This window comes from Talpa europaea, assembly GCF_964194135.1.
Source record: "Talpa europaea genome assembly, chromosome: 7".
In the NCBI taxonomy this organism is placed as follows: Eukaryota; Metazoa; Chordata; class Mammalia; order Eulipotyphla; family Talpidae; genus Talpa; species Talpa europaea.
The window spans coordinates 4553248-4564933 of NC_140074.1; the positions used below are offsets into that span (position 1 = coordinate 4553248).

At 52.3% G+C, this 11686-nt stretch overlaps 1 protein-coding gene across 2 annotated transcripts; it reads right to left on the bottom strand.

Annotated features, from left to right (window-relative positions):
- Positions 1-331: 331 nt before the first annotated feature.
- Positions 332-10255, bottom strand: SET (SET nuclear proto-oncogene; the record flags this gene model as incomplete). Of its 2 annotated transcripts, none has more annotated exons than XM_084236756.1 (8): positions 332-361; positions 1049-1195; positions 1275-1445; positions 2017-2130; positions 2236-2339; positions 2649-2791; positions 3415-3472; positions 10147-10255. In XM_084236756.1, the coding sequence occupies 8 exons, from the start codon at positions 10253-10255 to the stop codon at positions 338-340; spliced, it is 870 nt and encodes a 289-aa protein (XP_084092882.1). In that variant the 3' UTR covers positions 332-337. The 2 variants fall into 2 exon arrangements, with proteins under 2 accessions (XP_084092882.1, XP_084092883.1); XM_084236757.1 differs by lacking the exon at positions 10147-10255 and adding an exon at positions 4759-4831.
- Between the last annotated feature and the right edge of the window lie 1431 nt (positions 10256-11686).

Sequence of the window (11686 nt, forward strand, 5' to 3'; positions counted from 1 at the left end):
GGGGCCTAGCACCCTCCAGCTTCCAGCAGAGCTAAGGGAGCAGAAGGTTTTTCTTTTTTCCCACAGAGCACGGTGGTGTTGATTCCATAAAGTTTTTGTTGAGACAGGAAGGGATAAAAATGAATTTGGAACAGAAAGGAGTAGAGAGAGATTCTTTTCCCACTGTATTCTGCTCAAGGTATTTCCCCCCAAAATAAGTTGAGAACCATGGTATAAAGGAGAGAAAAGAGACCTCAAAAAACAGGGCGACTGAGCACAAGGGGGAAAAAAAAAAAGACTGCAACTTGCTCCCAGGGACTGGAGAAAATTAAAAAGGTTGGAATCCATCAGTGTTCCATTAGTCATCTTCTCCTTCATCCTCCTGTAAGAAAAAAACGGGAGGGGGGCAATTAATCTTCACTTCAGGGTTAATTCTAAGGTCTTCTCCCGAAGTTCACATGGCCCATGATGGATTCCGCAGAACCTAGAGACAACCTGCTACAGGCCATCTAGTTTTATGAGCCTATACATCAATCTGCATCAAATTGATGGTTAAGACCTAGTGAGATGTATTTCAAATGAATCAGTCAACTTTGCAGCACTAACCAAATCACTGGATGTCTTTCAGACCAAATGATCTGAAGCAAAACCCAATCAATCCCAACGTCACAATTTTTAATTTTGCAAAAGATACTAATTTTTTGTTATTTGGGGGAGATTTCTCAGAACTTGACCTCCTGCATGCTCCACGTTGCTTTCGTTAAGTACTGTTTAAGGAAAGATGGGACTGATTAGTCATAACACTAACCACAAAAAGCAGAACTAGTTAAAAAATCATTGATACAGTGAGCTTCCCAAACTTCCTTCCTTCAATCTTAGCTAAATACTTTATCTTTGCTATGAATTCTCCCACCATTAGGTGAGTCTGTTCCATTACACTATATATATATATATATATATATATATATATATATATATATATATATATATACACACACACTCCCAAGTAACTTGGTGAGTTCTTTATCTTTAATGATTGCCTTTTTGGATTTAACCAATTTTCTTTTACCTCTCCTTCCTCCCCCTCATCATCATCTTCATCTTCTTCACCTTCATCCTCATCCCCTTCTTCATCAATGTCTTCCAATCCTTCTTCTTCTTCATCATCATCATCATCTTCTTCTCCTTCCCCTTCTTCATCATCCATGTCAGGAACCTTCAAATAAAAGTTTCTGTAAGAACTCATTTTCAAACAAACAAGTGGAAACTCAAATAAAAGAAGGTTCTCAGCTCACCAAGTAGTACTGTAATGGATTTGGCCAGATATCATCTTTGATGACCTCTCCTAATTCATCTGCACCCGCATCAGAATGGTCAGTAAACCAGGTAAAGAAGCTCTCTGGCTCCTCATGCTGTCTCTTCCTGCTGGCTTTATTCTGTGTTTGACTTGAACGTTTCGTCAAATCCTAAACAAGGACAGAACAATTTACGGCACACGTTGTCAACAACACTGAAATTAGGGTTTAAACAAAACTTTAACCCCAAACAAAACATAAACCAAAAACAGTAAACGACGAACATGGGCATATTGGCTGTTATTTATTGATCTGAAAGAACTATCGTTTACAACAGGTTGAAGAGAATCGTCCTCAATTTCTAGGTCTGCCTTTAAAGACTTGTCAAATTTGTACGACAAACCTGTCCAAAAAAGGGTATCACATAAATTTGGCTTTTACAAGTCTTTCTACCAGTACCTTAACACAATTTACAATACATTTAACTCTCAAATGCAGACAAGAATTACGGGAAGTGGTAAGCCATTGAAAGAGCTCAGCCACCCAATGGAAAAACCAAAAGGGGGAAAAAGAAAAAAGAACATTTCTTCAAAATCTTTCATGATCATAAAGAACGCCAAACCATAGTCTTTATCTTTAATAAAAAGCAACTTGTTATAAGGATCTGCCTTTAAAACAGCATCAAAGCACAGGTAAATGATTCAATATGCAAAATGTCATCTTTACCCAACTTGCCGCCTACCTTTCCAGATTTCCATTTGATTTCAGTGGACTTTGAAGAGGGATCACCACTCTCATTCAGATGAAATTCTTTGGAGAGAACTTTATTTTCGAAGTAAGGGTTTTCATCAAAATACTGTAATAAATGATTAGACAATAAGAAATCAATACCAACAGCTCCTCTAACCAAATCTCAAGTTAATTTCCACAGTAGCAAACAAGATGTATTACTGATACTTACAAAATCTATTCTGTAACCTGATTTAATATCTTCAAATTCTGTCACTTCAACTCTTGTCAAATAATGCAGTGCCTCTTCATCTTCCTCCCCAAGCAGTGCAGACACTAGCATCAGGAAAATATAGGTCAAGTGAATATTAAAAAGGCAAACAGTAAGTAACTGCTCTTGTGATTTCTTTTAAGATTTCCCAAATTCAGTATCTTTAGGGCCATAGATCTATTAGCTGATATCAAATGCCTGAATATCAGAGCGGTGACTATCTTTTATCAAGTAATTAACAATCCTGCATTTACGCAAATAGAAAGATTTAACTCTAAATCTTCACCTAGTGTTTCAACTTCTGCATAAACCCAACACGTTGGGCCAAGTGCTCACCAAGGCCCTCTGTTCTGTACCAAGTGGACATACCATACCTTGTGGATGGTTGACAAATGTTGTTACCCAAAAATTTGGGATTTTGGCGATCAATTCCGACCTCTTCTGAAAAAATGGTTGGCGGAGTTTGTTATATTTCTGTTCTACTTTCAAAATCTCCTCACTGGCTTGTTCGTTAAGTCTAAAGAAAATTAAATGAAAAAACATGTTGACACCAACGGTACTTGACAAATACAAAAATTACCCAGAATATACAATATTTTTAATTAGCCTTAGGGCATTAAAAGGTACCTATTTATAATAAGTCAGTCACCACAAAGATTATGGATAGCTGCTCACTCACATCAAAACTCAAATAACAATCTAGCCTCCATCATCAACTCAACTGACATTTTCTAAAGCTCGCAAGCTGAGTATGTCAGCAACACTGTATTTCCTGCCTCTACTCTATCCACAGACTATCACCAATTATTTCCCTCAAGCCGTTCAAGTAGAAAACAGTTGCTAGTCAAGCAACAAAGTTGTAAGTGGGCACCAACACGAAGCCCTAACTGGACTATCAGCAGTCCCCACATACATTTCAGACAAATTGTAGCCTTTGGAAGCAAACTCAATCTGTACAAGGTTAATCAAATGACCCTACGTTTATTTCACAGAAAATTACCATCTCATTATTTCAAACTAAATTATAATCCTCTCCACTTAGCCAGGGAGTACTTATCTGACCACAGCAGTTTCAATGATTACCAGACTGCAAGATGCATCTCATAACTTTTCTAAAGTAAGTTAACAAAAAACAGTTACCTGTCTATTTCATTTTGTACTTCATCAATATGTTCAATTGCTTCTTGCTGCTCTTTTTCTGAAAGAAAAAGGTGCGTAAGACTCAGTATCAAGTGGAAAACAAACCTAGCCAGTCCCCCTGATGCCAACACTGCCTGTGATATGGGAATTTATCAATAAAGCTGCTAAAAAAGAAACCGCCCACTACAACGCATGCTCTCCACGTGTTCCATGTGTGTGGCTGACAAATTACTTTTTAATTAAGTCTATTCGCGAATCATGCGGTTAGGCTACTCAAAATGCCGAGTTCCATTACAAGAAACAGACCAAGTGTTAAAATCTGTTAGGGAAGAAACAATTCAGAGATCTGTCCCGCCGGCCACACCACCTGCAGCAGACTAGGAGCCACGCACGACCCCCCCAAATGCCCCGACACCGCGGCGCAGCCCAGGACGCCGAGCCGTCGATGAGGCTCCGCGGGGCAGAGTCACTTTCGGAAAAGTTGGGAGCAGCGCGGCGCCCGGCACCGCCTCCCACCGAGACCCCCGACGCGGCCGCAGGGGCCGGCCCCGGCGCCGCCGCCGCGAACGCGCGCTGGACCCTCGGGGACCGGGCACCCCTGGGCGCCCATCCGCCCGTGCTCACCCCTCCGGCCCCGGCGCGGCCGGGCCCGCGCGGCCGCGGCCTCCCCGGAGCAAGCCCCGGCCGGGAAACTCGGCGGCGCGGGCGGGGGGGCCGGGCCCGGGGGGGCCCCGGGAAAGGTGCCCTTTTGTCCGGCGCGGGCCGCGAGGGCCGCGGAGCCCGGTGGGCGCGCGGGGCCCCCCGGCGCGGCTCATTTCCGGCGGCCGCGCCGCCCCCCGCCGAGGGGCCCGGCCGGGCCCGCGGCGCACCCCTCGGCCCGCCGCGCCGCCGCCCCACGTGGGCCCGGCCGGCCGGAGCATCCTCCGCGCCGCGTGCCGGCCCGCGCCCCGCCCCGCCCCGCCGCCCGCCCGCCGCGCCGGGCCCCGGGAGGGGGCGCGGGGGCGCCGCGGCGGGCCGCGCGCGGGGGGCGCCGGCGGAGGCCCGGCCGGGGCCGCGTCCGGCCGCACCATGTGGCGGCGGCGGATGGAGCGAGGCATCATGGCGGAGCACAATAAAGAGGCTCGCGGAGGGAGGGCGGGGGCGCGCGCGGGCGGGAGCGGAAGGGGGGTCTCCCCGCCCGCCGCGCAGGCCGCAGCGCCCCCGCCTCGCCGCCGCCGCCGCCGCGGCGCCACCCGGCCCGGCGCGCGCACAAAAAGGGCGCCGAGCCCGCGCCCCCCGCGCCCGGGGCCTGCGCCGGGCGGGCGCGAAGATGGCGGCGGGGCCGGCCCCCGCCCGCCGCCGCACCTGAGGTCTCGTCGGCCCCGTCGTGGTTGGAGTTGAGCTCCTTCTTGCTGACTTTGGCCGCCGGCGCCGACATGGTGCCTCCGCGTCGGCTCGAGCGCGGGCGGGCGGCGGCTTCCTCACGCCACGCGCGGCGCCCGCTCGGTCCGGCCGCTCCTCGGCGCTCGTCCGCGCTCCTCGCCCCCCCGGTCGCGCGCGGCCTCGCGGCGGGCGGCGCGGGCGGCTGCGGCGTGCCGGGCCCGGCCCGGGCTCCTGCGGCGGCGGCGGCGGCGGCGGTCGCTCCTCACTCGCGCTCCGCGCCCGGCGCTGCTCGCTCTCCCGAGCCGCCTCCTCCTCCACCTCCTCCTCCTCGCGGCGCGGCGCGGGGCGGGCGGCAGCGCGCAGGCGCGCCGGGCCCCGCGCACGCCCCGCCCCCGGCCCGGGAGGCTCGCGCCGCCGCGCCATTGGCTGGGGCGCCGGGCCGAGGGGGCGGAGCCGCGGCCGAGACACTGGGCCGGCGAAGAGGCGGGAGGCAGAGCGCGGCGACGTACGGCCCGGCCCCCGGCGCCGCGCGCCCCTCCCCCGCCTTCCCCTTCTCAGGCCGACCCGGGACTTTTGCGCGCTACGGGCGCGCGGCGGCGGGGGGCGGGGCCTCGCCGGCAGCGCGCAGGCCCCGGGCGGGCGTCACGTGGTGGCGGAGCGGCTTCCCTGCTCCGCGGGGCGCGGGGCGCCGCCGCCCCCGGGCGCAGGCCGAAGCCCGCGCGGCTTCACCTCGGGGCGCCGCGTGCCCCCGCCCCGGCCCGCGCCCCGGAACGTGCCCGGGGCGTCCCGCGGGAAGGCCGGCGCCCGGGCGGACCCCTCCGGCTCGGGGAACCTGAAGCGGCCGGCCCGCCGGGACCCGCTCCGGCCGTGGACTCCTCGCGGCGCCCCCTGAGGGCGCAGCCCCGTGCGCCCCGCACCTCTGTCCACCCGAGCTGCAAAGTGCGGGGCCGCCTGAGGAGCGGGGCGCGGGAGTGGAAGTCGCCTGCAGGCAGGAGGGTCGCTTTGGCCCCAGCAGTCCCCAAAGCGCCAAGAACCAGGTGACGCGGAAGCCCCAGCGAAGCCTGCTTGGGAGGCCAAGCCTGAGGGAGCCCTGGGCTCCCGCCCTCCTCGGGACCCCAGGAATAGACCTGGAAGAGCTTGAAACCTCTCCCAGGGTGCTGGTAACCAGAGCTGGGGGCTGGATGATTTGTCTTTGCGCTCACATCTTCCCATCACCTCTTAAAACTCAAGCACAGGGGCCTCCCTGGTGGCGCAGGGGTTAAGTCTCAGCACGAAGTTCCATCCCCTGAGTCCCGTCCCTCGCCTGGAAGCCGAACCATAGGGCGCAGCAGACCCCTTCTGTCTCCCCGCTGCTCCCCTCAGCAGTGTGTTTCGGTGGATCCGTCCGTTCTGCTCCCCATTCTGTCTCTGATGAATGTTCTCACCCCCTTACACCTCTGGCCTACTCCCCAGTTCTTGTAGGCTTAAGTAAATAAAAATAAATCTTTAAAACAAAAAGCCTCCAGCACAGTCCATGGTGATGGAGGACTGATAAATGTGAAGTAAACGGCACACAATCCAGGAGAACACAAATGGCTTCTTGGGACTTCCCTCAAAACACAGATATTCCTCTTAATCCTTCCCCTCCAGACTTGAAATATATATATATATATATATATATATGAGAAACATTTAAAGGTGGGGAAAAGTGTCTGAAAAAACAACTGGAACAAATGAACTTATGAAAAAGTTTTCTAAGAAAAAAAAAATGCCGCTTAGCTTTTAAGAATCTTTTAGTTACCTGCAAATCAACTCACATCAGGAATGGAGAATCCTTGATTATTCCTTAATACCAAAATTAATGCAGGTTTTTCTTGAATATCTTCATTTTTTAATTAAAGATTTATTTATGCATACAAGAACTGGGGTACAGACCAGAGGTGGAGGGGGGCCCGGTGAGAGGATTCACCAGAGACAGAGTGGGAACAGAACTGCAGTCATAGGTTGTGTCTTAACTCCCTGGGCCACCAGGGAGGCCCTTGAATATCTTCTACATTTAAAAAGGCAATGTAAAAAGTCTCCTATTTTCCATAAGGGATAAATGTGTTACAGTCAATTCCTTCCCTTCCAGATCTTATTCTCAATCGAATCCAAATGATGCCAATTTATACCTATCCCAATGGACAGGCTTGTTATAGGAAGAACTATTAGCACTAGTGACAAGCTGGTGTTTGACAACCAGCTTCCAGAAGAGAAAAACAAAAACAACCCCCTCATTGGTAGCACTTGCTGATTTCAGTGGTGTATAAATACTATCACCAAGACTGTATTCAAGCTCCTGCTGCAGTGTCACTGGAATAGAGTTAGAATAACTGTTTTCCCACTGCACTGCTGAAACATGTGCCCTCAGCACAAGCAGTGCCAACTACGTGCATTTCCCTCTTTAATCCTTATGAAATACAGGGTAGGTAAGAACATGGTCATTTCACAGATAATCTCATTTAATGCAAGTGACAGAACTGAGATTCAAAGCCAGGTGGGTAGATAAAACCCCTGCCCTAAAACGGGGTTTGGTTTTGTTTTGCTTTTTCACATGACCTACAACAGGAAATACATTTGACACCAGGACCCAGCAGACAGATCAACTTAGACTAAGGGTGATGTTCCTCTTAATTTTCTAATCTACATTATTTTCTTAAAATGCAGGTCGAACTCCACTAAATTGATTTCATGACACTAATGGGATGAAAAGCACAGTTTGTGAGGACTTGCTTTTTTCACACACGAAGCCTGCTCACAGGTGGGTACCAGTGACCCAGAACACCTCCAAAGTGCCCGATCTACCAGTTCCCCACACATCCGCAGGAGCCCCAAGGAATTAGTAAAGCCCTCTAACTAAGCAGTGGGGCTGCAAGTCTTCCTACTCCATGCCAGACCCGGGAACTGCCCTGGCCTTTCCCACAGCACTTTTCCAGATCAATGCATGCCAGGAGCACACTAGGAAGTGCAAGAGAAAGAGAAAGCAAAAGGGCAAGAGAGTCAGTAAACAAGGGAGTGGTGTGGACACACCAGGGATGTTTCACCGAGCGCGCACACAGGAGAACCAGGTGCTGCTTTCCTTCTCCCCTCTCCAGCACCAGGAGCTCTGCATGCTCCTAGGCCTCTCGCCTTACTCAGAACCCCTTCTTCTCTCCTCCCCAGCTTCCTGTGAAGGGGAACAAACCCATAGCTTTAGCTTTCAGATTGGACAGAAAGATGCCAGAGTCCCCTACAAGGTGGCAGAATCCCAGGATGCCTGGAAAATCTAGCTAGGATGGCTGTCACACTGCCCCCACCCATCAACACACCTCTCTGAACCTCTTTTTTCTGATCTGAGAATTGGGGTTATCCAGGGATACTGGTGATGAATAGAGTACTTAGCACAGTGCCTGGAAGATAAGTTGCCACTGAGCTGGTATTTGGTTTTAGGGGGGACCACCTCCGAGGGGCTGTGCTTGCACCTTCCTGTTCTTTCTGGTCCAGTTAATTCTCCCAGGAAGCTGAATGGAGGGAGACCAGAAGGACATTTTGCAGCTCCCATCTGGAAGGGAACTTATTATCCTTCTTGAGAGCACTGATTATGCACCCATCGGCCTGCAGTGTTTTACTTCTATTTAAACCTCACAGTTAGGGGCCTCCCGGTGGCGCAGCGGTTGAGCAATGGGTTGCGAAGCTGCCCGCGGCCTCTGTGGCGGCCTCTGCGGCGCCGGTTTGATCCCCGGCTGCTCCCCGGCCACCGGAGGAGGGTCCCACATGGCCCGCAGACCTCTCCTGCCGCCCGCTGCTCCCCTCAGCAGTGTACTTCAGTCCTTCTGCCTGCTCTGCTCCCCGCTCTCGCTCTGGTGAATTCTCGCACCCTCCCGCGCTTCTGACTGTACCCAGTGCATGTATAAACAAAATGAACAAACAAACAAACAAATAAATAAACATGCCTCTATTTAAAAATAAATAAATAAACCTCACAGTTAGTCTATTAGGTACTGCTGAGTCCATTTTACAGGAGAGGAAAAAAAACACAGGTTATGTCACTTGCCCAACAAGGTCACTTCACCAGCCAGAGCAGAGTTTCAAACCTGGCAATCCAGCTTTACCAGGGAGGGGAGGTGGAGGTGGGGGAAACATAGACTAGTTTGCATCCCATTTGGAAGGGGAAGGACTAACCCAGTAAGATCACACTTGCCAAGTAGCCCAGATGCACAGAAGCCTTTTCCTGGGGACTCCTCATCCAGTGCTCCTTTCACCAAGATGGCTGGAGCCAAGTCAGCAAACTAGTAAGATCCTTGAGGCCCGAGTCCCTGGCCTCCCCTTCCCCCTCCCCCAGCCAGCCTGCTGCCACATTTTCCCCAGCACAACACTATTCTGCCTTCTTCCTATCCAAAAGCACCCCGAGAAGGCCCCACTACATCCCCACTCTATTAGGGAGGCCTAATCACCAAAACAATCCACTTTGTGTTCTGCTGCCAGCCATGTGTCTGCAAAACTGCAGCCCTCACCTCCAAGTTAATGGGGATGGGGGGAGGGGGACAGACACAAAACTGACAATTACAGTGTAAGACGTAAGAACCAGGCTGGGGGGACTAGGCGCTGCCAGAGCAGAAAGGGGGCACCTAAAGCCCAACAGCATGACTGAGAGGAGAAAGACTGCCAGTGACTGGCGCGGTGAGTCCGTGAGGTGCAGAACACAGGGAGGCGCAGAGCGATCGGACGGAGCTCGGGGAGGGAAGGAGGGACGGGGCTGGGGGGAACGTGACCCTGGACAGGCCAGCCCAGACCAGATGAGCAGGGCTTGTCCAAGTTGCTCAGTCTACACCTCCAGGGCAATGGGAGGGCAACCGAGGTTTTTAAGCCCGGAGCGGGGTGCCTGGCTTTGCTCAGGCTGGAGGGGAGGCGGGAGCTGAAAGACAGAAGGGGTGGCAGTGACGCGGCCCGAGCTGTGGGCAGGCAGGGGCACCGGGAAACAAAGGTATCGAGGAGGTGGATCCCCCAGACTCGGGATTTGACAGGATGTGGAGGGATGAAGGAAAGAAAGGGGCCATGTGTGTCGCCCCAGCCTGAGGCTGGCTGGCGGTGCCACTTCTTTAGACAGGGAGCCCCAGGAGAGTCAGTTGGGGACTGAGAGGCCAACCCAGCAAGTGTGCTTGGGGGCCGGGATGAGCACCCACGTGCTCCACATGTCTCCTAGTTTCACCCCTCCTGGTTCTTCCCATAAACCTAATCCATTCACCCCACCCTTAACAACCCTTCAGGGGAGTTTGCGGTAACATTTCAAAAGGCATAAGAAGAAAAGATAGCAAAATGTAAATAATCCACCTAAATCCCTTCTTCTCCCAGAAAATGAACGCCAGGACATACCTCCCTTCTGCTCGTCCAAGGAGTTTGAGGTCTCCTCCGGCCTGGGCACGGCAGGAAGTCTTGATTTCTTTGCTTGAGGTTGGAGTGGAGATTGGCGTTTGGGGGCCATGCTGCTAGGAAAGTCCCAGAAGCAGATCCGAGGGAAAGGTGCGCCTGGAAGAGACTCTGAGGACTGAGGCTGCCAGGTGACCCAGCTTTAAATCTGCTCTGGAGCCGCGGGGCCTGGAGGGGATATTTACATGACAGTGGAACACACACCCATTCCCCCTCCCCCAGCCTCATCCTCCCTACCCACCCTCCAATCAAGATCAAATTCCTTTAGTTGCTCCCAGCGTTTCTCTACTGGGGCCTTCTGGGCATTGGATGGGTGGGGGAGGTATTTCCTTGTGGGGAGTAGCGCTCTCCGCTCTCTGGCACTCTCCTGGTCTAACTTGAAACACAAGCAGCCCATCCCCCAGTCCTTTTCCCAGTCCTCTAGGATTAGGCCCCCTTTGAGAACTTGTGTTTTTTTGTTAAACTATGGCCTCCAGAAGATGCTATTTCCTCACCTCAGTCAGGAACATTCTTCAGTATTTCCGCCCCCAACCCCCATATCTCGCTAATTCCTTCCCCACTTCTGGGTCTCCGCTGAAGGGATAAATGCATGTCCAAATAAAGGAGTCCCAAACAAGAATTACAAAGGAAAGGGGGGAAAGTAGGCACCCCTGAGAGGAGTTAAAAGGGCCAACCATTCACCACTCATTTCAAAGACGGCATCTTGTCTGGGCAGAGGCTTACAAACCCCAGTGCCTTTGGGAACCTTCAGGTGATCACTGTAAGACCGGCCACTGGCGGTGACAACAGCCAGGGGCAGGGAGGTGGCACAAGCGCCTGAGGCACTGTGCTGGTCACGGTTTGGCTGCAGTTCCGCTCCTGACAGAAATACACCAATATGTGTGGTCAGTGCAGAAGAGAGTTCACAGCAGCAGAGTCCTAGTAGCCAGATCTCTGAAAACAATACAAATGTCTATCAAATATGAAAAAGTGAATGGAGCCCTTGGAAGCACTGCCCACAGCGGAGGTGACAGAAGAGTGACCCCACAGGAACCTCAGCCACTTGCTGCATCTGCCTCCAGTACAATAAGAGGCAAACCTGATCCCCTCTGTTACAATTCCAGAGCTGGGGGGGGGGGGGTGTTCCCTTGTCATGGGGAGTCACTGGAAGGGGGCAGTAGGGTCTCCAGAGCGCTGGCTACACCCCCTTCCTGGGTCTGGGGATTGCTGCACTATTGGGTTTGCTGTGCAAAACCTGCATCGCCAGGTCTTTATTTTCTAAAGAAAAGCCAGCGATTTCTGTGGGAAAGCTCTGGATTTTTAAAAGTTAGTAACTAATTAAATGTTTTAAAACACACTTTGTAGGGCCTCCCTGGTGGCACAGTGGTTAAAGACACAGCATTATCAAGCTATCACCAGCCATTGCAACATGAGTTCGATCCTGGCCAGGGAGCTGACCCACATAGCACAGAAGACCTCTCCTGTCTCGCCCCCTGCTCCCCTCAGC